Below are 24,399 nucleotides of genomic sequence, written 5' to 3' on the forward strand. Positions count from 1 at the left end.
GGCACAGGGTCAAGACTGATTTGCATATGACTGGATATGAACTGGGATGGTGAAGGGAGCTAAAGAACTATGATGATTTAAACCCAGATCTGTGACTGAGAGTGAGTGTCTGAAAAGTTTCAGCGCTCAGTACATCATCTCCTTGTGTTTGCTGGAAAATGAACTATACAGGAGGTGTAATCATTCTCAGGCTAGTGCCACCCCTGAGGTTGGCTACCTGAAGTGTACATGACAAGGAAAATTCAAATTCCACCACCCTGTTTTTTTTTGGGCTTGGGTCCTATGGGTCCGGGTTATGCCCACCACCCACAGGATGTGGGGATGTAGAGGGTGTAGTCACCCTAAAGGTAGGTAGCCCATTGGCTACTTCCTGACACTCCCTGTAGCACCCCTAAAAACAGTATTTAGGTGGTACCCCTGATGCCAGGACCTCAGATTCGAAAGACAAAAGGAAGTGGACATCGAAGAAGTGCTGACCCGAGAACCGAGGTGCCAACCCTGCCATCCTGCCTGCTGATCCCGACCCTCATGGAGAACCTGACTCAACCTTTGCTGTGCATGCTCCAAGAAGCTCTGAGGGCTGCCAGGGCTTCGTAAATCGCCAGAGAACTCCCTTGGTGTAGAGGAACTACTTCCCTGCAGTCGAAGGCACCACAAGATGTAATGTTCGATACACCGACCTGTCTCTTACAGGGACTATTGAAGCTGCAGTCGCCCAGGATGAGGTTGCCGCGCCCCTACAGGTCAGATCCATCCTCCCTCCAAGTGTGGGGACACAGGACCGACCGGAGGTGCACAACACCAATACCTGTGGTAACGGACCCCTTACAGCAACCAAGGTTTGCTGTGTCCAGCCTGGACACCAACGCCGAGGAAAACAGACCTGTCCATCAAGGGACTTCAGGGACCTTGAGACGCAAACCGAGAGTGGCCCAGCTGTCCTGTTTGCTTTGCTTTAGTTTAGTAGAAAAGGGACAAAGTGAGGCGCCGCCCGCTGCTAACTGACACCTCAAAGCACTTCTGCACTGGCACCCAACAACCAGGGTCTGAGGGAGGTGACTGTACTCACGGGGGTCCTGAGACCCACAAGTCGCTGCCTGCACCCTCTTTCTGCAGGCCCCCTCCGACCGCAAGTGTCTCCAGTACATGACCCAACGCCAAAAGACGCCACTGCACCCCAGCCCCGCAGCCTGAGAAGTGGACCAACAGTGTCCCTACGTGCCCAGGCATCTCAAAGACTGAGCCCTCCTCTCGTCCCCCGCACTAGCCCCCAGTCCGAGCTTGCAGCCTCTTTTCAGCCGGACTGTTCCTCATTGAAGTGAAAGGGGACCCAATGCCAAAACACACCCATGTAACCGGCCGTCCTAGAGCTGCTGAGGTGACTTGTTGGTGTGGACTTGGACCTTTCCCCTTACTCACCTTAAGTCCAGGAGAACCCTCTAAGTCGCTGACAAGTGCCGAATGCAGTACATGTTTTTCCCCTATAAAATATTACCACTCCAGAAATTTAGCTGACGCCTTTTGAAACCTGTGTAAATTCATATCTCAAAGTACGTACCTGAACCCGATGATTTTGGTATCTAAATTCATATAAAAATAAGTGTTACTTTCATAAATTGGTTTTGGAGTTCTTCATTTAGTTTGTGCTCACTTACTGCCTTTGTGTGTGTTTAATAAGTTCTTAGCACTACCCTCTGATATGCCGAACTGCTTGCCCACTGTTGGACAGGCCACACGAAGGGCCGCTCTCCCCCGGCCCAACCAGGCCCGAACCAGCCACGCAGGTGCCACACACCACCATTGCACGTCCACCGTCCCCGCAGGGACCCCTACACTCGAACCTGTTGACCGCGTAGGCCGACCCTCTACCGGCCTGCGCGCCATCTTGGACACTCCACCACGAGGCCGCCTGGCCCCCGATCGACCTCAACCCTGGGCCTGGCCAGGCCTCAGACATTCCGGCACCAACATCCACCCAGGAGGTGAGCGGGCTACTTGGTCAGTCAATGGGAGCAGGAGGTGTCGATGGCTCTCCCCCACCAAGTGCCGCTCGCCCATCGCCTCCCCGGGCGCTGGCTCCACCCCCCTGCTGGGTGTCTGAACCCCCTCATCCCGGACCTCCCGACCTCCAAGTGCGAGGGTCCGGACATCAAAGCACACCAGCCCTATAACTGGGGCAGCTCCAGAGCAGGACGGGAGTTGTATCTTGGAGTCGAGAGACGCAAAGAAGAACTCATCCTTGACGGACTACTGGCGCTGCCGTAGCTCTGTCTTGTGCACCCTCGTCTTGCCTGCTGGCGCTGCCGCGGCTTTGGGAACCACCCTATCCTTCATCATCGTCGGGACCTGCTGGCGTGGCCGCGGACCGTTTGTAACTACCACCTTCATCGGGACCTGCTGGCACTGCCGCGGACCGTCGTCTTCCTTCATCCATCTCGGGACCTGCTGGCTCCGCCGCGGCCCGTTCATCTACACCACCGAGCTCGAGGATTGAGAGCTATTTTCCATCTTTTTGGTAACAAGACTGTCCCGCTACCCTTTTCCCAAACAGAGACCAGAATAGAGGGGACCCCTGAGTCCAGACCTCCTTGTACCATTCTACCGTACTTGAAGAATTGTCTATAAAGTATCGTTGAACTTTATCATTGTGTGGTGTCCGTCTGTGGGGGGGAAGTTACTTGTCTGTACGATTCACTGGAGACGGCTCTCCCCGGAGACCTCTCCCCGTATCCTCGGCCGACCCTCCCGGTCCGTCTAACATTGGTGGCCAGCGACGGGATCCGAATCACCGCATAAACCGTACAGAGAGTAGCTCACCCCACGGCGAATCACGATGTCAACTAAAGACAGCGGATCAACGGAGAAATTCCAGATGGAGAAATTGGGCGAGTACAGCCATCGTGAACTTAAACAGTTCTGTATCGAATTAGGTATCGCTACCACCGGACTAAATACCAAAGATGACTTTAAGCAGGCCCTGGAATCTTGGGCAGAAACCGGGGCTGCCGGAACCCCCGATCAAGACATCGCAGCACAAACCCCCATGGCCCCTGAAGAACGAAGAACGGGTCTCTCGCCAGACGAGATCCAGGAACGAGAAAGAACCCGACTGCACGAGCTGGAAATGGCCCGGCTCAAAATGGACGTTGAACTAAAGTTGGCCGAACAGAAAATCAACTTAGAGCACCTGCGTCTCCGGGAAGAAAGAGAGGAGAAACAGAGACAAAGGGAGCTCGAGGAAAAGAAACTGGCATATGAACATGAGCGGAAATTAGCTGAAATCGACCTACGCAAACAGAATAAAGAAACAGGGGTGCCCGAGCAACCCCACACTCCAGGGGCAACAGAGAAGAAGGTACACATCCCCAAGGATGTCGTTCGAGAATACTTCCGAGAGGACGACATCCAGCAATGGTTTAAGGCCTATGAAATCGCTATGACTGCACACCGGATCGATAGAAGCGATTGGGGGGCCGGTCTGTGGGGGAGATTCCTCAATGAGGGCCGCGACGCCCTGCTGCAACTCCCGGACCAGCAGATGACCTCCTATGACCATATGAAAGCTGCACTCCTCACCCGCTATGGCCTCACACCCGAGATGTACCGTCAGAGGTTCCGAGACTGCACCCGCATCCCAGGTACCACTTGGGTGGACTATGTCAATTACTTTAGCCGAGCCTTCGAGGGCTGGATCAAAGGAAGCAAGGTCACAACCTACGAACAACTGTTCAATCTTATGGTATGGGAGCATCTGTCGAACAATTGCTTCATTGAACTTCGCCAGCACCTCCTCGACAGCAAGTTAACGGATCCCCGGCAGCTCGCAGCCGAAGCAGACCGGTGGGAGATCACCAGAGTGAGTCGAAATGGGTCCTCCGAACAGAACCGGAACAACAATGGTCAGCACCGTCCCCGAGGAGGTGGAGGCCAAGGACGCGGAAGAAGCAACGCTCCGGTCACCCCCACTACCAGCCCCACCCCCCCGGCCAACCGGGGCAGCACCCCAGCGCGACCGGGACATCGAGCCAATGTTACCTGCCATCGATGTCAACGAGTCGGACACTATGCAAACGACCCAAACTGCCCCCAGTACCAGAGCCCAAGACCCCGCCAAGTAGCCGCTGCTGCTCTGGGGGAGGAACGGATCTCAGAGGAACAAGAAGAATATGAACAGGAACACCAAGAATGGGAGCCAGCCGCCATGGCTCTCGCCTGCCTAGGGGGGAGAGACATGGTCCCGCGGGTCCCCCTACCCGCTAATACCCAGAAGTACAGCCAATGGGTGGGCATCAATGGACGCCGGGCTGAAGCCCTTCGTGACACTGGGGCCAGTGTAACAGCCGTCCGCTGTCACCTGGTGACCCCCGAACAATACTTACCAAACATTCTCTGCCCTGTACGTTCAGCCGATAACTCAGAAAGTCTGTGTCGGATGGCCTGCGTCCCCTTCGAATGGGGAGGGGTCTCCGGCATGTTGAAGGTGACGGTCCGAGATGATGCCCCCGTAGACTGCCTCCTGGGTAATGACCTGGAAAGCTCTCCATGGGCAGCAGTCGAACGAAAAGAGCACCTGGGGATGCTGGGCGTCCCGGACTGGGCGTGCGTCACCACCCGGTCCATGACCGCCCGTGCCAACACCCGCCCAGAGGAACTCGAATGGCCGGCGCCACCGCCTCCGGTCGCCCCCGCCGAAACCACCGACCGTGACGTCCCCCCCGAACCAGCTCAACCTCCAGACCTCGCTAACCTCGACCAGTGGCCTCAAGAGGGGGGGCCCACGCAAGAACAATTTCGCCAAGAACAAAAGACCTGTCCCTCCCTCGAGGGACTCCGCCAGCAAGCGCTAGCCCAAAGCGCAGGGGATACCTCCGGAACTCACTGGGTCTACTGGGACAATGATCTGCTGTACAGTGAGCAAAGAATCGCGGAGCTGGGGGCCAGCCGAGTCCTAGTGGTACCCCTCCGTTTTAGAGACTTTCTGCTAAACCTGGCCCACGATGTCCCCCTGGCAGGACACTTGGGTCAAGACAAAACCTATAGCCGCCTGGTGACCCACTTCTTCTGGCCCAAAATGAGGGACAATGTACACCAGCATTGCCGATCTTGCCCCACGTGCCAAGCCAGTGGGAAGAGCGGCCGCAAACTGAAAGCCCCCCTGCAACCTTTTCCCGTGGTCACCACCCCGTTCGAGAGGGTCGGAATCGATATCGTAGGGCCCCTGGACCCGCGCACAAAACAAGGCCATCGATTCATCCTGGTGCTAGTGGACCACGCCACCCGCTACCCGGAGGCTGTTCCCCTGCGGACTGTGACAGCCCCGGTAGTCGGCCGGGCTCTGATGGGGATCTTCTCCCGGGTGGGCTTCCCCCGGGAGGTCGTCAGTGACAGAGGCACGAACTTTATTTCGAAATACATGAAATCTCTCTGGCAACAGTGCGGGGTTACCTACCGGTTCACGACCCCCTATCACCCTCAAGGAAACGGACTCGTTGAGCGGTTCAACCGCACGCTCAAAGGGATGATCGGGGGGTTGGAAGAGCCCCTCCGTCGCCAGTGGGATGTACTGTTGCCGTGCCTTCTCTTCGCATATCGAGAGGTTCCCCAGAAGTCCCTGGGCTTCAGCCCATTTGAACTGCTATATGGACACCCCGTGCGCGGGCCGCTCAGCCTAGTTAAGGAAGGCTGGGAGATGCCCCCTCTAAAGAACCCACCAGATGTTTTCCGCTACCTCCTAACACTCCGCAACCAGACCCGGCGATTCCGAGAACTAGCAAAAGCCAACCTAGAGGCCAGTCAGGAGGACATGAAAAGGTGGTATGACCGGAATGCCTCCTCCATCGAATTTGAACCTGGGCAACAGGTATGGGTGATGTCCCCCACCGAACCCTGCGCCCTACAAGACAAGTGGACAGGGCCCTTCAAAGTGGTCGAGCGCAAGGGTCCGGCTACCTATCTCATCGACTTGGAATCTTCCCGGAACCCCCTCCGGGTCCTCCACGCTAACAGACTGAAACCGCACTTTGTACGGACAGAACTCAGCCTCCTGATGGCCACAGACAATGGGGCTGAAGAGGACTCCGAGCCCCTCCCGGACCTCCTACGAACGCGGGAGAAAGACGGTTCCGTAGATGGGGTCCGACTCTCAGAGGCCCTTACCCGAGAGCAACACCAGGAGTGCCAAGTTCTCCTGTCACAATTCGCCAGCCTGTTCTCCCTCACCCCAGGTGTCACTTCCTGGTGTACGCACGATGTGGACACGGGGGACAGCCCCCCTATCCGCCACCGGGCCTACCGCGTGCCAGATCGGGTACGGGCCTGCATCCAGGAGGAAGTAGCCAAAATGCTCACGCTCGGGGTCATCGAGCCCTCAGACAGCCCCTGGGCCAGCCCTGTAGTACTGGTCCCCAAAGCAGCTGCCCCCGGCACCACACCAGAACTCCGGTTCTGCGTCGACTACCGGGGCTTGAATGCGGTCACCAGGACAGACGCACATCCCATCCCCCGGGCAGATGAACTAATCGACCGCATGGGAGCTGCCCGCTACCTCAGTATCTTCGACCTGACGGCGGGCTACTGGCAAATCGGCCTCACACCCCGGGCACAAGAACGTTCTGCCTTTTCCACGCCCGATGGCCATTACCATTTCACAGTCATGCCCTTCGGCATGAAGAATGCCCCAGCAACGTTCCAACGGCTCGTCAATCAGGTCCTGGCGGGGCTCGAAGGATTCAGCGCCGCCTACTTAGACGACATCGCTGTATACAGCAACCAGTGGTCCGAGCACCTCCACCACCTCCGAGCAGTACTGCACGCCCTTCAGCAAGCTGGCCTCACGATCAAGGCCAGCAAATGTCAAATTGGGCAAGGGTCTGTAACCTACCTCGGGCACCAGGTGGGAAGCGGCCTGGTGGCCCCTCTGCAGCTAAAAATTGCCGCCATCCAGTCCTGGCAGCCCCCCACTACCCAGACCGAGGTACGAGCCTTCCTGGGCCTCACGGGCTATTACCGAAGGTTCGTGAAAGACTATGGTACTATCGTGAGGCCCCTCACAGAGCTCACGTCAAAAAATCAGCCCCAGAAAGTCAACTGGACCCCAGAGTGTCAAGCTGCATTTGAACAATTGAAAGCCGCCATGTGCTCCGCCCCTGTGCTCCAGGCCCCCGACTACAGCCGGGAGTTCATCGTCCAGACGGATGCCTCCGACCATGGCATTGGGGCAGTCCTGTCCCAAGTGAACACCGAAGGCCATGACCAGCCGGTGGCCTTCATCAGCCGGCGACTCCTACCACGGGAACAACGCTGGAGCACCATAGAGAGGGAGGCCTTCGCGGTGGTATGGGCCCTCAAGAAGCTCCGGCCCTACCTTTTTGGCACACCCTTTCGGGTACAGACCGACCACCGACCCCTGCAGTGGCTGATGCAGATGCGGGGGGAAAACCCGAAGTTACTACGCTGGTCCATCTCCCTACAAGGGATGGACTTCACAGTTGAACATCGGCCTGGGCCCGATCACGCCAACGCAGATGGCCTGTCCCGGTTCTTCCGCCTCGACGAGAAGAGTCCCCAAGAGAATGGGTAACTCTCCCCGCCTTCAGCTGGGGGGGACGCATGTTGGACAGGCCACACGAAGGGCCGCTCTCCCCCGGCCCAACCAGGCCCGAACCAGCCACGCAGGTGCCACACACCACCATTGCACGTCCACCGTCCCCGCAGGGACCCCTACACTCGAACCTGTTGACCGCGTAGGCCGACCCTCTACCGGCCTGCGCGCCCATCCTGGGCGCCATCTTGGACACTCCACCACGAGGCCGCCTGGCCCCCGATCGACCTCAACCCTGGGCCTGGCCAGGCCTCAGACATTCCGGCACCAACATCCACCCAGGAGGTGAGCGGGCTACTTGGTCAGTCAATGGGAGCAGGAGGTGTCGATGGCTCTCCCCCACCAAGTGCCGCTCGCCCATCGCCTCCCCGGGCGCTGGCTCCACCCCCCTGCTGGGTGTCTGAACCCCCTCATCCCGGACCTCCCGACCTCCAAGTGCGAGGGTCCGGACATCAAAGCACACCAGCCCTATAACTGGGGCAGCTCCAGAGCAGGACGGGAGTTGTATCTTGGAGTCGAGAGACGCAAAGAAGAACTCATCCTTGACGGACTACTGGCGCTGCCGTAGCTCTGTCTTGTGCACCCTCGTCTTGCCTGCTGGCGCTGCCGCGGCTTTGGGAACCACCCTATCCTTCATCATCGTCGGGACCTGCTGGCGTGGCCGCGGACCGTTTGTAACTACCACCTTCATCGGGACCTGCTGGCTCTGCCGCGGACCGTCGTCTTCCTTCATCCATCTCGGGACCTGCTGGCTCCGCCGCGGCCCGTTCATCTACACCACCGAGCTCGAGGATTGAGAGCTATTTTCCATCTTTTTGGTAACAAGACTGTCCCGCTACCCTTTTCCCAAACAGAGACCAGAATAGAGGGGACCCCTGAGTCCAGACCTCCTTGTACCATTCTACCGTACTTGAAGAATTGTCTATAAAGTATCGTTGAACTTTATCATTGTGTGGTGTCCGTCTGTGGGGGGGAAGTTACTTGTCTGTACGATTCACTGGAGACGGCTCTCCCCGGAGACCTCTCCCCGTATCCTCGGCCGACCCTCCCGGTCCGTCTAACACCCACACTACCACAAAAAGAGCATTTGGGTTATTTGTGCCTCTAGTCCAACTGGGGTTTGCCTGGTCACTTTAAGTGTGCCTCTTTTTGGTCCACTATATAAAGAGCCAGCTTCCTACAGTTGTGAACTTATTAACTGTGGAGAAGGGATAAATGCATATGACTCTTCCAACTATTCTTGCTTTTATGGATGTTGCATTCTTAACAATTTAGTATCTGGGCTTAAGTTTGGTTTTGCAGCCGAGTTACAATTTTCGTTTTACTGTGCCTGTGTTTTTTTTTTTTTTATACTGCTGCCCTGTTGGCACTAGGCGGTAAATGTAGCTCTATCTTCCCTAATCTATAACCTTTCACACTGGACAGTTGAACTGCGAGCGGTCTATATAAAAGATGTGCAGAAAAGATATGCTTTGAATGCTCTGGTCCCATAAAGGAAAACAGAAGGCATAACTTATTTTTACATTCTGTAAAAGCGAATACTTTTAAGTTATTGGCATTTTAGCTGTCCACAATCTACTCTCAAGTCTGAAACCGTGATTATTTTTTTGTTCTACTAAAAATGTATCAAGAAAAAATGGTTATTGACCGTTTGCTTTTCTTTACCTTTTATTTATTTAGCACACGCTAGCTGAGGTTTGGGTGCAAAAAACATCTGAGATGAATACAAGTCAGCAGTATCACTGCCGCACTCATCTGGGACACCTTCTAAATCCTGGAGACCTAGCCTTAGGGTTTGTATGACTGCTTCTAAGATTCTATTTCAGTGTGTGATAATGTGCTTTTTCAATGTGGCTGAATAACTCTTACCTTGTCGGCATCTCAAAAAGAGACTATATGTGAAAAGATATGAAATTATTCTAGAGGTTCTGATTGCTGACATACGCAGTTTGATTATCAGTGGTTTTATTAAGCGCAAACCTTGTGACTACCCAGGTCAGAGCATCTTACAATTTGAAACATTCTTGAATACATTGCTTGCAATACTATTATAGTGTTATACTGCTTCGACATATTGCGCATGACATTTGTATTGTTTAATGCTAGTGTTCAGCTTAGGGTTTGGGACATGTACGTCTTTATTTTCAAGATAGTAGGACCTCCTGTGTGATCTGAGTGAACGTAAGGTTGGAAAAATATTAGTTATTGTCAACAAGATACTCAATATATTCCTAAATCTGAGTTTATGGAGCTAAAATTTGTGGTTTTCTGACTATTGACCAAGTGTCAATAACTAGAGAGCCTCTTCCATATTGATAGTGTCAATCTTGAGTTCTGTAGAATAATGGATAATATATATATACATTTTTTTAATTAAACATTTGTTTATTGGCATCTAGAAAATACACCTTCAGGTGCTTAAAGAGATACAGATTACAGCAATCTTCCAGGAGTCGCAGACTGTCCAACTTACAGTAAAGATATAGCCCCATCAATAATCAATCATCAATAGTAATATCTAATGTAACAATAAATCTGTTTGAATGTTGCTTATAGGAGGTATCCCCTTGCTTTTATGAACGGGGTTTCATTGGGTAGTGCAATGTAAGGAGATACGCAGTGATCATAGGGAGGGTCAATATTATAACAAATAAAGAAAATCAGAGATGCAAATAAACCGAACAAGCACAACTGGGTCACCCAACTGTGCCAGCGCTGCTAGTCATTAACACATACAAATTGAAAATACAGGTCTTTGAGCGGGTGGATGGGGGTGAATTTGGAGCGTACCCCGGCTGCCCTCCTCAGGCACAGCATTAAGCGGTCACATCAGCCAAAGTCTCATCTCCAGTCCCGCACAAATAAGCTGAAGGGATCCGCTCTCAAATGACTGCGGCACTAGGATGGTGAGTCTGGGGTAATAGGGACCAGGACAACCCCCCTGTCCGTCCACCCCCTGGTCTAGTGTTCTTCTATCTCTCCCCCAAATCTCCCACTGTATTCACCTCCCCTCCCTCGAGTGAACCATCACAAGCTTCTGAGTCTCTCCCCCCACCCCCCTCCTCCCCCCCACCCCCACGTCACAGTCTGGGTGCTCCCAGTACATTAACACCTCGGTTCAGAAGTCATCTATAGGGCACCTCCTGACTCCCCTAGTCTCCTCTCTAATCAGTGCCCTCTCCTCGTGCTTTCTGGGTCATATCAGAGCTCCAAGTTCCCACCACAGGGCCAGTCATTGATTTTCAGGCCATGGCAATGGACCGTTTGGCTAACGCCAGTGCCAGATCTCCAATGAACTTGGAAGGGAGTGCCTGAACGAAGAGTTCAGTGTGGCAATCACGCGTCCCAAAATGGACGCGTACTGGAAGAATACCAAACTTGTCTGTATTTTGGACAAGGGTGATAATAACCCCTACAAAGCACCTAGATTTTATGCAGTGTCAAATATGTCATGTGAACATAATTAAATTGGGTTTATTTAACCTCTTGTTCCTAGAATTGTTTTGGGGAGTAGCCCATATCTATCATTCAGGGTCCATAATATCATATTGTAAGGTCTTTTACCATCTATCCCTTAGAGTGGATATAGGGCTACAGACCGTTGCTGCAAGGAATCCGTAGAACCAGGTGACTAGGTGTCTGGTGTCGCCCAATGAGACAAATAATTGCAGGACTGCATGAGTCGTGGTTTCAGACCGCTCCCCTGCCCACTGGTTCCGAAACTCCAGTCCGTGCCTCATGCATAAGAAATTGGCCCGGTGGCAAATCATGCTGAGCGATCAAGTCTTCCAGTGGTAGTAACATGCCCTGCCGATTACAGTCCCCAACTGTCACCAGCCCAGCATCTGCCCAGGCCGATAGTTGAGTGACTGTGAAAAAGGAAAGGGGTTCATCATGGGAAAGACCCACTAATGGGAGCACAGGTGCATAAAGAAACATCCCCCCCACCCCCCTGTTCTCAAGACACATCTGCACCAGCATTTCAGTGCCAGGGCCAACAGTACCCCCAGGCGTGGGATCGTCCCTGCCGACCAAAGCAGTTTTGCAAGTAAGGTTGCAAGGTGCTCAGACTGTCCTGTTGCCCCAGCTCTCCTTGATTAGCCCCGTCGAGCCATAATGTGATCCATTGAAGTTGATAAGCCAAAAAATAAAATTCAAAATCCAGGGCACCCAGACCTCCCTTCTTTGGGATGGCCGGTGACATCGGATGACTACCTCCATCCAAGTCCCACAGCAGTGTCTAGTTGTTTAAACCATGAGACTGGTACCTCTACCAGTAGGTTAAAAAACAAGGTAGGTTTTGGAGCATGACCATCTTAGACACTGAGATCTAATTTGAAAGCGCACCAAAAAGGAACCCATGTCTTTAGGGATTGGAGAGCCTGCCCCAAATGACCCTCTCTTAGGTCCTCCCAGGAAATAGAAAATCTGGATCCCAAGTATCGAAAGGAGGTGGGTGGCCATGCCAAGTACAGAGGGAGGCTCAGCGTGCTTTCGCGCCAAGGACAACTGGAATATATGCGTCTTGACCTTATTGACCCAGAAGCTGGACAGTTTCTCGAAATCCCATAGAATATCTAATGCCTTCGCAATGCCAGAGGTTCTGCCCCTTAGATAGAGGAGGATATCCTCCACGTTGAGTGAAATAAGATGTTCCTTTCCTTCAACTTATATACCAGAATCTCTGCCCTCCTGTCTAAAGAGCCCTTCAAGAGACTCAATATCAAGGGCAAATAGAGGGGGGGGGGGCAGCGTACACCCCTGCCTTGTACTTCTACATACCTTATTTCGTGGTGAGAATGTGGCACCAGTCTTAACCTAAGCCTTCGGAGCTATATAGAGCAGCTTAACCAATTGGTACCAACTCGCCTGTAGGCCCATCTGTTATGTTATGTTACTGCCATTTGTATAGCGCAACAGCTGTCCCAGCAAAGGGGCGTCCCAGCGCTGCATGATATCACCACGAACAAGAAATCCCTTCACACTGTGTCAAACGCTTTTTCGAGGTCTACAGACATTAGCACGGCATCCCCCACAAGCTTGAGTCTCAGGGTGATCTATTACATGATACAACCTTCTAAGATTCAAAGAGGTGTTACGAGCGTGGTGAAGCTGCTCTGGTCCCCATGAATCAATGCCAGAAATGTGTGGGAGCAGCCGGTGAGCCAGCACCGTAATCAGGATTTTGAAGTCCAAATCCAGCATTGAGAAGGGATGGAACTCAGTAACTCGGCTCCCTGTGTCTTCGTTTTAGGGAGGGAGATAACCACTGCATCTTTGGTGGACTCAAGGGAGGGTACCCAGTCGCAAGGAGTCAACATATAGTTTTTCCCATGCTGCGTTAAACTCAGCTGGAAGGCCGTCGGAGCCAGGCGGTTTGCATAGTACACACATCCCCTCGTGAGCTCCAGGTTATGTCGCCTCCACACAGCCATGGGATGTCTGTGGTAGTATTTACTGGGGGATCTTTTTCTATAGCCATTATTGTGCCAATTTTTTCAAATAGTAGTGCTTAGATAAGTTAATGAACATGTGCGTAGTCAGACTTTGCAGTGATGATATGGCTTAGTTATTGCAAAATCAATGCATGTCAGTTTCCACACTTAAAGGTGTCCTCAAACTTACAAATTGCCATAAGCTGTTTTATAGTGTCTCCAAAATTTGATATGACTGAATGCAAAGTGAAACCTGATTTATTTTTTCATTGGAGGAAGTTGTCATACTTTCTGTCACTCTCATTAGGTTTGATTTGGCCAATTGCAACCTGAATGACGAGTTTGTGAACAAGATGAACTCTCAACATGTCCCTGATGTGGTAAGTTTTTTTGAACTCTCACAGGGTAAATAGAACCCAAATGATTGTTGCCCCTTCTTTAACTTTTCTTTGGAACTGTTCCTTAACATATTTATATTTTCCTTTTTTTTAAATTCTATATGCCACTTGGTTATGAATCTCTTAAATACATTTTTTTCCCCGCTTGTTATTTACCATATTTTATTTGTTAATATTTTGAAGCTTTCCAAGCAATTAAGTGACATAAACGTCCCTATGTGCATTTGTACCCAAACAAATGTATATGTTTGCTGTAAGAAAGGGGATTATTATGCGATGTGGTCGGGTGACCTCACCATATAATAATGTCACAATCTCTGTCGTCGGTTCCAGTTAGGTTTATTTAAGAAAACCTTAGCTCAGTCCTGGGTAGCTGTAGCACAGAGCAGTCCGGCCTAATCAAAGGAACACGTATAAAGCATTTAGAAGTACCAAAATATTAAAAAAGAATTATGGAATGTGTAAAGTACTAAACAAGACGATTGGCTTATGTAGAGGATATAATAACATCTAATAGTCCTTTGTTTGTGGCTATTGTACCCATGCTGCCGGAAAGGGATTGTTTGGCATAAAAGGATGCATGACAACAAAGACACTGACATTGACAAAGGCCTGTGAGACCGAAACGCATCTGTCAGTTTTGTGGTGGTTTTCGAATAATTCATTTTGAAAAGTACTCCAGAGTCTGCTGCGATTCCTTTTGGTGTCTATCTATCCATCTATCTATCTATCTGTCTATCCTTCCAATGGTGCCTGACAGTCCGTGGTTTGAGAATGCATGGAAATGCATATGAGCATCACGCATGCACACGGTGGGGGATTGGCCAGGCATTTATTTTTCCTGATGCACAGCATCAACAAAAAGCATTTGCTTGTTTAAATTTATTTTTATTGTTTCTTGCTGCATTGTATACAAAACAAGTTGGCAAGTGCAAAATAAGCAAAACACCCCCGACTCCCGCATAGCCCACTTCCCCATCCCACGTATGGCAATCCCGTTTTTGGGGCATTTGACGTGTCCATGAGAGTGGGTTGGGGCACGGTGCCGTCTGACAATGCATTCAACAACCCCAAACATCAACATTTCCCCCCCCCCCCACCCTGCCCCAAAACCTTCCCGAGTCCCCCCCCCCCTCCGGTGTGGCCAATGTAGCTTCTAGTTGTTGCCGTGTGTGTGCGTTACTGTGAGTTCTCATCTGGGGAGTCTGCTTTCGCCGGTGAATTAGTCAGCCAGGCGCAATACCCTGAGGTATTTTGGGCATGTGAACTCGTTAAATTCTTCGGCCAAAAGAGAGACCAAGGGCCGCCATGTGTCGAGGAAAGAGTCCACTATCTGAGTAAGGGAAGCCTGTATCTTTTCCATGCCCATTGTATACCAACGCCTATGGAGCCACCCTGTGTATGTGGGTTTTCTCGTGGTGCCCCATAATGATAGGATATGATGTGTCACCGCTCCCATTGCTAACCCCATCTGTCTCCCCCTGAGCGATTTTAGTGGGAACGTGAGTTTGTTGGGGAGGCCTAGTATTGCGTAGGCTGGGAATCGGGGAATGTCTGTTTCAAAGTGTTTGTCTATGTCTCGGAGCACGCGTTCCCAGTACTCTTGTACCTCGTCACATTCCCACAACAGATGTGTCAGGGTCCCTATCTGTCTGCAACGCCTCCAGCATGCAGGGTCGCGGCGTGGGTTACTTTGGTAAAGCCTTGCTGCGGTTAGGTGCCAGTAGTATGCCAACTTAACGGCCGATTCTCTACTCGCCACATTTCTAGCAGTGTGGTAGGTTCTGTAGTAAATGTCTCGCCACTCCTTGTCTGTAAAGGAGTGTCCTATTTCCGGCTCCCAGCGCTTCTGACCCGCAGAGCGCGAGGTGGGGGGGGGGGGGGGGGGGAGGACTCAGCATTTTGTATAGGTCCGCGATCACCTGTTTGTCTGTCTGTTTCGTATGGAGCCATCTCTCATACGTCGTTAGGTGCCGGCTCGCCTGCGGCAGCATATCCCTGCTGGTAAGCCAGTGCCGAATCTGGAAGTATTGAAAATGCTGTATCTGTGGTAGTGTGTATGTCTCCTGCAGGGTGTTCATTTGCAGAAAGCCCTCCAGGTCAAAGAGGTGGCCAGCCGACCTGCATTCTGACGACCGCCACTGAGGGAACGACCCTGGAACTGTCCCAGGCTTAAAGGCTGGATTATCAAACAGGGGTGTCATCGGCGATGGGAAGGTAGTGAGGCCTCTGGAGACTGCCACCTTGTCCCACACCTGGAGTACCGTGCGGGTGATAGGCCTTCCTACATTAAGAGATCGCCTATCAGGGCGCCTCAAGAAGGGGATCTTCAACAAGGACATGTAGGCCATTGCGCGATCTTGGAATAACCATTGTTTTTCTGATTCTGGGCGGTTCCATTCTAGAAGATACCGGAGCTGTGACGCCTGGAAATATCTAAGGAGGTCAGGGATACCCAAGCCGCCTTCCGATGTGGTACGTCTGGCCAAATCTCTACAGAGCCTTGGGCGTTTACCGGCCCAGACAAAATGTCGTATTGCGTCCTGCAATTTCTTAAGCATCCCTATCGGTGGTGTTACAGGTATGGTCTGGAATAAGTACAGGACTTTTGGTAACAAGGACATTTTTATCGCTGCCACACGCCCCAACCAGGAGAGTGGTTGCTGGCGCAACCTCGTCAGGTCCCCCTGGAACTGAGTGAATAGCGCCGTGTAATTCTGCTCGACCGTTTGCGCAGTATTGTGTGTCAACGTGATGCCTAAGTAAGGCAGAGACATACGGAAGGATAGTCCCCCAAACCGCCGAGGGCTTCCGTTGGTGTTGCGAGCGTTGCACCCCAACTGCAAAATCAAAGATTTCCCGGCATTCATCTTGAAACCCGACACTTTCCCAAACATCTTGTATCGACCTCGTGGGGTCATCGACGGCCGCGAGAATGTCATCTGTGTAGAGACTTATGGTCTGCGGTTCCCCTCCGAATTTGATTCCGGTAATAGCCGGGTTGTCTCTGACCTTTTGCGCAAAAGGCTCTATGTACAGAGCAAACAACAGGTGCGAGAGTGGGCACCCCTGCCTGGTGCCCCATTGGATGTCAAATGGCCGTGAGCTCACCCCATTAACTCAAATTATCGCCTGAGGGGCAGCATAACCGCCAGCGACCCATGTGCGGAAACGTTCCCCCACTCCGAACCGCGCCAGGGTTTTGTCTAAGTACCTCCAATCTACCCTGTCAAACGCTTTTTCGGTATCGACTGACAGGAGGGCCGCGTCCGAGTCATTAAAATAGGCCTTGTCGATGACGTGGAGTAAGCGCTTGGTATTATCGGCACATTGCCTATGTGGAATAAAGCCTGCCTGATCAAGCTCAATGATGCCCGGTAAGCAGGGACCCAGTCTCGCTGCCAAAATCCCAGTGAATAATTTGAGGTCCAGGTTGAGCAAAGAAATGGGCTGTAGGACGCACATTGGGACGCGTCCTTGCCCGGCTTGGGCAGGACAATAATGTCTGCTGCTAGCATGTCTTGGGGGATAGAGCCCGGTCCTTGGAAGGAATTGAACAGTCTGGCCAGTATCGGTGCGAGCAGAGGGCCCGCAGAGAAGCCGTCGGGCCCTGGTGCTTTAAGAGGTTTAAGGCGCGCTATCGCCGAGACCACCTCTTCTCTCCTTATCGGGGCGTCTAGTGAGCTCGCAATGGCCTCATTAAGGGCTGTGATCGCTGCCGTCTCGAGGTATACTTCTTCGGCCCCTGGGTCGGGGGCGGGATCCGCTGCATATAGTGAGGCGTAAAACGTCCGGAACGCCTCCGCAATCTGCTCGTCCTCCTGGAAAGTCTGCCCCCATGGCCTTGAATAGAAGAGATTTTGGAGCGAAGGACCTTGGCTTTAAGTCTGCTAGCCAGCAAGCGCCCCGTTCTGTCACCGCCCACGTAGTAAGTGTGGCGGAGGCGTAGTGCCGCATATTCCTCGCGGGCCAAGTCTAGGCTCGCCAATTGGGCCCTAGCCGCCTTGAGCTTGCGCCAGATTCTGGGGGCCCCCGTTCTACTATGGACCCGTTCTAGTTCAAGCACCTGATCTGAGAGCGTTTGTCGCCTATCCCTCCCTTCTCGTGTTTCCGCGGCGGCCACCGCGATTAGTTCCCCGTGCACTACTGCTTTAAGTGCCCCCCAAACCGCCGTCATTGGAACGCCTGTTGTATCATTCGTGCTCAGGTATTCTGTGATGCGCGTGGTGAGCGGTTGTGTTACCCCTTTACGCTGTAAGAGGGTTTCTCGTAAGAGCCACCTGCCCTTATGTGTTGTTGTGCGTGGGACCTGTAGGTGGATCTTAAGTGCGTGGTGATCTGAGAATGCTGCAGGGACAACCTCAATGTCTGTGACCAGGGGGGCCAGCTCAGTAGACCCAAAGAAATGATCTATCCGGGCATATGTGCGATGCACATGGGAGTAGAAGGTATACACCGGGGTGTTGGGATGAGTCCCCCTCCATAGATCCAAATTTATTTATTTATTTATTAAAACATTTATATAGCGCGAACAAAGGCCCTAGGGCATCTCGGCGCTGAGGTTCCTGCAATGTATAACCATCAAGGGGACTGAAGTTTTATTGTTTGAAAAGCCAGGTCTTAAGCTGTTTGCGAAACATCCAGAGGGAGGTACTCGTTTTAATGGCAAGTGGGACAGTATTCCACAGTTTCGGGGCAGCTACAAGGAATCTTCTATCACCCCACGCTACTGATTTGGTGCGTGGTATCAGTAATTCCTGTAAAGAAGATGAACACAACGTTCTAGCAGGGCGGTAAGGGATGAGATTTTGGGTAAAGAAAGCAGGCCCGATATTATGTAAAGCTTTATATACCAGGCAAAGGGACTTGAATTCAATCCTCTTTCTCACCGGTAGCCAATGCAGCTGTCTTATGATGGCTGACACTGACTGATATTTTGGAATGCGCCCAAGTAGCCTGGCGGCAGCATTCTGAATGATTTGCATTTTTGGAAGCACCTTCTCTTGGGCGCCCAAGAACAGAGCGTTGCAGTAGTCCAAAGTGGACAGAACCAGGGAAGTGACCAGGGTTTTACCAGCATTTTCAGGGAGGAATGGCAAGATTTTTTTTATGAGCCGTAGTTTATGAAAGGCTGAGGAGGAGATCTGATTTGCATGAGGTAGGAAATTCAGGCGGTTGTCGAACACCACCCCTAAGTTCCTCACCTTGTCGATCGGATCCGGGGGCTGGCCCATAGATGAAGGCCACCAGAGTGAGGGCCATTCCGGGGATAATTTGCCAAAAATGATAACCTCTGATTTGTCAGAATTTAGTTTCAAGCAATTGGCAGCCATCCAGCTCCCAATTGCCTGCATGCCTTGATTGAAATTACTGGCAATCTTAGGCCCATCATTCTTGACTGCTAGGACCAGCTGGGTGTCATCTGCATAGGAGGTAAGGCTCATCCCATGTGCCTTGATGACTCTGGCAAGGTCCGACATATAAATGTTAAATAAAGTCGGACTAAGGGATGAGCCTTGAGGAACTCCGCATGGCAGTGACAAAGGAGATGATTTGAAAGGTCCGATGATTACCACCTGGGACCTTCCCGCCAGAAATGAAGCGATAAGTCCTCTGGCGTTCCCTCGGATGCCCAAGCCTCCGACACGATCGACCAAAGTGACATGGTCGACCGTGTCGAAGGCTGCCGATAGGTCCAGCAGAATAAGAACTGCTGTTCCGCCTTCATCCCGGATAGATCTAATATCATCCGCTGCCTTAACCAGGGCAGTCTCTGTTCCATGGAATTGGCGGAAGCCGAACTGTGATTCATCCAGTAACCTATTTTCCTCGACAAAGGAGGATAGTTGATGGTTCATGATTTTTTCAACTACTTTTGCTAGAAGTGGGAGACGAGCGATAGGACGATAACTTTTAGGTTCATCCTTGTCGAGGTTGGGTTTTTTAAGGAGGGGTTTTACAAGGGTCTTTTTTAATAACTCTGGGTAAATGCCCGTGCAGAACATAGAATTGCAGATCGCGGTCATGGACGGAAGAACTGTTTCAATAATCGGGCGTAGGATTTTCAAGGGACATCGGTCCGAGGCAGAGCCTGATTTAATGGATGATATGATATTCCGTACCTGCGAGGGACCTACTTCTGCTAAATACCCTCTGCTGGCCAGCCACTGACCCCCTTCCTTGGAAATCGCCCCTGTGAAGCCAAACCGTTGGCCTGACCTGTCCCTGTCGGGGTCCATCACCAAGTTAATTTCGCCTCCCACCAGTGTGTGCTTCGCGCGGGACGCTAGAACATCTGTCAGAGCTCCTGTGAGAAAGGGTTCATGTTTAGAGTTGGGAGCATAGATCGACCCTATAACCAGCGTCATCCCTCCTATCTGTGCATTGTACGCTAGAAGCCTCCCCCTAGTTTCTGCTACATTGTCCCCCACCTGGCCCCTGAAGTGCCGTGCAAAGAGAATAGCGACCCCGGCTTTTTTCTCTACTGTGGAAGAGCAGTATTGTAGCGGGAAAGCCTTGGAGCGCATGCAGTGCCAGTCCTTGAAGAGTAGGTGTGTTTCCTGTAGCAGGCATACCGCAGCCCCGGAGTTCTCCAGGTAGTATAGGACAGCCCTGCGTTTGATGGGGTTGTTAAGCCCCTTTATGTTTAGTGTAAGGACCTGTAACATGGATTCCGCAATAAGTGGGGCTAGTGCGAGCTGCACCTTGCCTTGAGCGGCCACCGAGCGTCAGAGTCTTGTCCACGCCGCCTTTGTTGCACCACACCGGAGCTCCCCCCCGGCTGCCGAACCCGGCACCCCCCTCCCCCCGGAACCCCAACAACAACCATCCCCCTCCCCCTTCCCTGACCCCCAACTCCGACAAACAAGCATTATCCCAGTCCTGCCAATCATGCGCAGGCCTGTGGTAGTGGTACCCGGTGGAGCAATCTCCTGTGGCGACCTCCGTGGCCCCCGCCCGCACTCCCGGGCCTAGGATGTATTTGTGCTAAGATGTCCCCCTTGCAATAAAAACTCATTTGGAAGATGAAGTTTCTCTGGCAACCTCCCGGATGGCGGTGGCCCTTTCCTGTGTGATGATGTGGGCCTCAGGCTTCGCGTGCACCATGGGGGAGCGCCGTCGGCTGACCCTCTGCCAGCCTCCTCGGAACGGGCCCTGGGACGGCTTCGTTGGCGTTGACTCCTCTGTCAGTTCTATGTCAAGTAGTGCACAAGTGTCCTGGAGCGACCTCAGCTGCTTATGGGCTTCGTTCCATTTAAATATCAGGCGGAATGGGTGGCCCCAGGAGTAAGGGATCTCTTTCTTGCGCAGGAAGTCCGTGGCCACCTTAAATGCTTTCCGTTTCTGTAATGTAACAGCTGAGAGGTCTTGGTATAGGGCTACGGGATGGCCTCGGAAGTGAAGGAGCTGCTTCCGCCGAGCTTCTCAGAGGATCCGTTCTTTCAGCGGAAAATCGGGCATTAAGGCCAGAATGTCTCGGGGGGGGGGGGGGCAGGTGAGCGTCTCGGGAGCCCCACTCTGTGAGCCCAGTCGATTCTGATCTCAAAGTCCGCTGTTTCCCCTAGTACTTCCCGAAACAGGGCCTGTAGGTAGCCTGTGATGTCCGCCCCCTCTTCCTTGAGAGGGACCCCCCGGACCCAGACATTGTTCCGCTGGGACTGGTTTTCCAAGTCCCCTGCATATGCTTGCAGGTCCAGTTGCTGATCCTTCAGACATATGACCTCATGCTGTAGTTGTTTGATCTCGTCGCTCCTGGCCTGATCTGCTTCCTCGATAGCAACCACACGCTCTCCTAGGCCGTCCACCTCCCGCCTGATCTCTCTGACCTTCCGGGCCACTTCTTTTTCAACGTCCGGAAATCTTCTCGGAGGGAGTTAAACAGGGACTCCAGTAAGGATTTGGTGATGGGCACTTCGTCTCCTGCGGATTCAGTGTGTGATTTCGGGACCCCGGGGGAAGGCGGCCCTTTGTCGTTTCTTGGCGGGCCTTTATTGAGCATCTCCTTAAGCCGGCCATTTTTGCCCTTCAACGCCGTGGGTGCGACCCGCGTTACAGTCCCACTCTGTCAGGGTCGCCCTTGTTATTGTTCGCCGTCTTCGATCGCGGTCCCTTTTCGTAATCCGTGAAGGCTGCATCACTATTCTAGCCCGGGGACCCCCCCAGAAGCATACACCCGACTGCCTCCCCTGTCTGGGACCCAGCGGCTCTGCAGTCGACTGCCGCGCGTTGAGGTTTGTGGGCACTGCAGGTAGCTCGGCCCGAACCCCCTATCCGGGCCCCGTCTGAGGGGTATGAAAGGTGGGCCTCTTTGATTCCTGTTGTCCACTTGTCCCTGCTATGCTTTCGCGCCACTGCTACCGCTACTCCTGTCATCTCTGCGGTGGTGTGTCTGTGGCCCTTTAGGTCCTTGCGCTGCCTGGGCCTGGTGGAAGCCAGTCAGATTATCGCCCGACTGCTGGAGACTGTCTTGGGCTCAGGGTCCTCCAGGACTCTCCCCGTAGCCTGCTCCGCACCTTCTGCACAAAATGGCGCCTCCTCCCCTCCACTGACGCCCCTGCAGCTCCTCACCTCTTCTTTAGTGGCCTCTTGACTGCCTCGCTGGGGTGCTGTGCTTTGTAGTCGTGTCGGCGGGGGAGGATGTCTTTGGTGAAGGCCTCTCAACCCCGAGCTAAATTGGCGCCTCGGCCCGCTCTCTGCCTCGGGGTTGGGGGGAGGATGTGCGTCCCCCGGTGTGTGGCACGGAGCCCTCCCGCTCTCCTCCGGGGGGACACAAGAGTCAGTCTCTGCGCTCTGTCCCCGGCTGTGTGCTACGCCAGCCCTCAGGCACTCGCGAGGGCTCGTCTCCTCCGCCTCCGGGGGTGCACGCCTCTGGCGTCCGCGGCACGTTTCAGAGGGCTGCTCTGCTCTCTGAAGGCACTGGACACCCCTCGTGCGGACACCGCCGCGTCTCTGCCGTCTCCGCTGTTTTCCCGGTCCCGGAGAAGTCCCTGGGGGGGACACTGTGCCTGAAACCGGCCACGGGAGATGTTGGGTCGGGGAGCTCACGGGACTTGCGACCGTCTAAGCCGCCATCTTGGCCACGCCCCCCCAACAAAAAGCATTTGCAAAGCAAATTGGTCAAAAAGGTGCGATCTCTTGCCTTTCCAAATGCTTGTGTCATTATGCCGATCAGTGTGGAACTGATGTTCTCTTCTTAGAACTTACCTGTGAAGTGTTGTTGTATCACCTTAAGTCTTAAGAAGTTTTTATCGGAAAATGGTGTGATCAGTAGCGGGTGTGGGGGAGAAGGATAAGGTGTTAAAACTAAATACTTTTAGAGACCTTTTATAGACCAAAGTAGTTGCATTTATGGTAAATTAAGTGCTTAATTTGTGCCAATGTTTTCCGGTGCTCGACACCAGCACTTATTTAATGAAAACTGGCACATACTTAAGGCGGTCCACCACTTGGTGACGCTGTTTGCTGTTTTAGCAGAGAGAGAAAAAACGCAAAGTATTGAAACTATTAAATATAGGATTACAAATAATACCAGTGTGTTCAGGCCATTATTATATCAATGGGTCAGCTAGTACAGCCTAAATTGTAACATTTATAGAACTGTAATGGCAAATGGGTGTCATTTCTGATGGTATGTGGCAGCGCCGACAGGGACCTGAAGTGGCACAAACATCAGTAGCATCCTGAGAAATGTCTTGTGCCCCGGCATTTATTAGTTTGCAAATTAAGCACTGGGTAACTTCAATGTTATGGGGTAATTTTGCTTTGATGTTGGTGGATTTTTGCGATTGCTTTTCATAGACCAAGACAAGTAATGAAAAACAGCCTGAGATGGTTCAACCAGGTTATCAATCTTGGTTGAACGATTGGTAAGCTCTTGTAGAAGCATTCCTTTTCTGAGATACCAGTGTTTATAATTCTATCTGTGTAACACTGTTTTGCATTCAACCAAAAAAGGATGTGATATGGTGTTCATTTTTGCAGATATTAATGTTTATAAGATGCTGCATTGTTAGCTCCCCAGTAATGATTTGCTGTCTGCTTAAGTGCTTGGAAGCCACTGTGCTCTTTCTGTGACTAGTAGCTCCTTTTTCTCCTGATCTTCTATTAGAATTTTAAATAGTGATTTATTTAACTGGGTTAACGGTTCTCCAACCTCTTTATCTAGCGAATTATCTAACTGGGTAACTTCGTATTAATACTTTTTTTCTATATCGACCTTTTCCAAGGGTTTCTCAAAGTGTATTTTATTTGGAATATCAAGGGGATGGTAGTTGCTTAAGGAACAGTATTAAGTCTATTTTTTAAATGTGCTTTCAGTCTGATGCTTTATTTTATAAACCAGATTATGGAAGTGCGTTTTATGTTCTATTTGAAGTTTATGTACATCGTTTGAAATAAAAAAGCAAAGACTTATGATTTGCCACCATAAAAAAAACACCAAAAGCTTATTTTTTTTAAAATGACTTAGCTGCAGTCGTTAAAGTCCCTCTCATGTATGTTTGTTGTGTTCCAAAGGTGTTGATCAAGAAGTGCTATGACCGCAACAAACGACAGCGTCGCCGGAACTGGAAACTTAAAGAGATGGATAAAGACAAAGAGGGAATGGACACGGACGATGAAAGGTGCAGTGTTTGCTCTACTTATACTTATTGATCTGTGGTATAGCTGGAAGTCCGAATGATGGCTGACAATATAAGGTTTTAGGACCTTCGGTGCCTACAAAGGATGAGCGCACCGTGAGACCTATTTATATTAAAGCAAGACTAAGAGCCTAGATACTGGGTTTCGAGGACGACTCGCCAAGCTATGAAAAACAGTTTCACCGAGAGAGCCTTAATGTTATACCTGGTAGAATGGCACTAAGCAGCAGTCTTTTACCCAGAGGTTTGGGGGCGGTGAGGGTTGCGGGTGTTTGTGTCTACGCAGTTTAGTTTTTTATATATATTTTTATTCGTTTTTCATAAAT

General features: G+C 51.8%; 1 protein-coding gene across 1 annotated transcript in view; it reads left to right on the forward strand.

Annotated features, from left to right (window-relative positions):
• The window catches only part of NMD3 (NMD3 ribosome export adaptor), a 110,965-nt gene that overhangs the window by 82,045 nt on the left and 4,521 nt on the right, over positions 1-24,399 (forward strand). The window contains exons 12-14 of the mRNA XM_078668096.1: positions 9,281-9,393; positions 13,343-13,415; positions 23,949-24,055. Coding sequence (XP_078524222.1) covers positions 9,281-9,393; positions 13,343-13,415; positions 23,949-24,055 — 293 coding nt within the window. The remainder of the gene's footprint in view (positions 1-9,280; positions 9,394-13,342; positions 13,416-23,948; positions 24,056-24,399) is intronic.

Source organism: Lissotriton helveticus, chromosome 11 (assembly GCF_964261635.1).
Source record: "Lissotriton helveticus chromosome 11, aLisHel1.1, whole genome shotgun sequence".
In the NCBI taxonomy this organism is placed as follows: domain Eukaryota; kingdom Metazoa; phylum Chordata; class Amphibia; order Caudata; family Salamandridae; genus Lissotriton; species Lissotriton helveticus.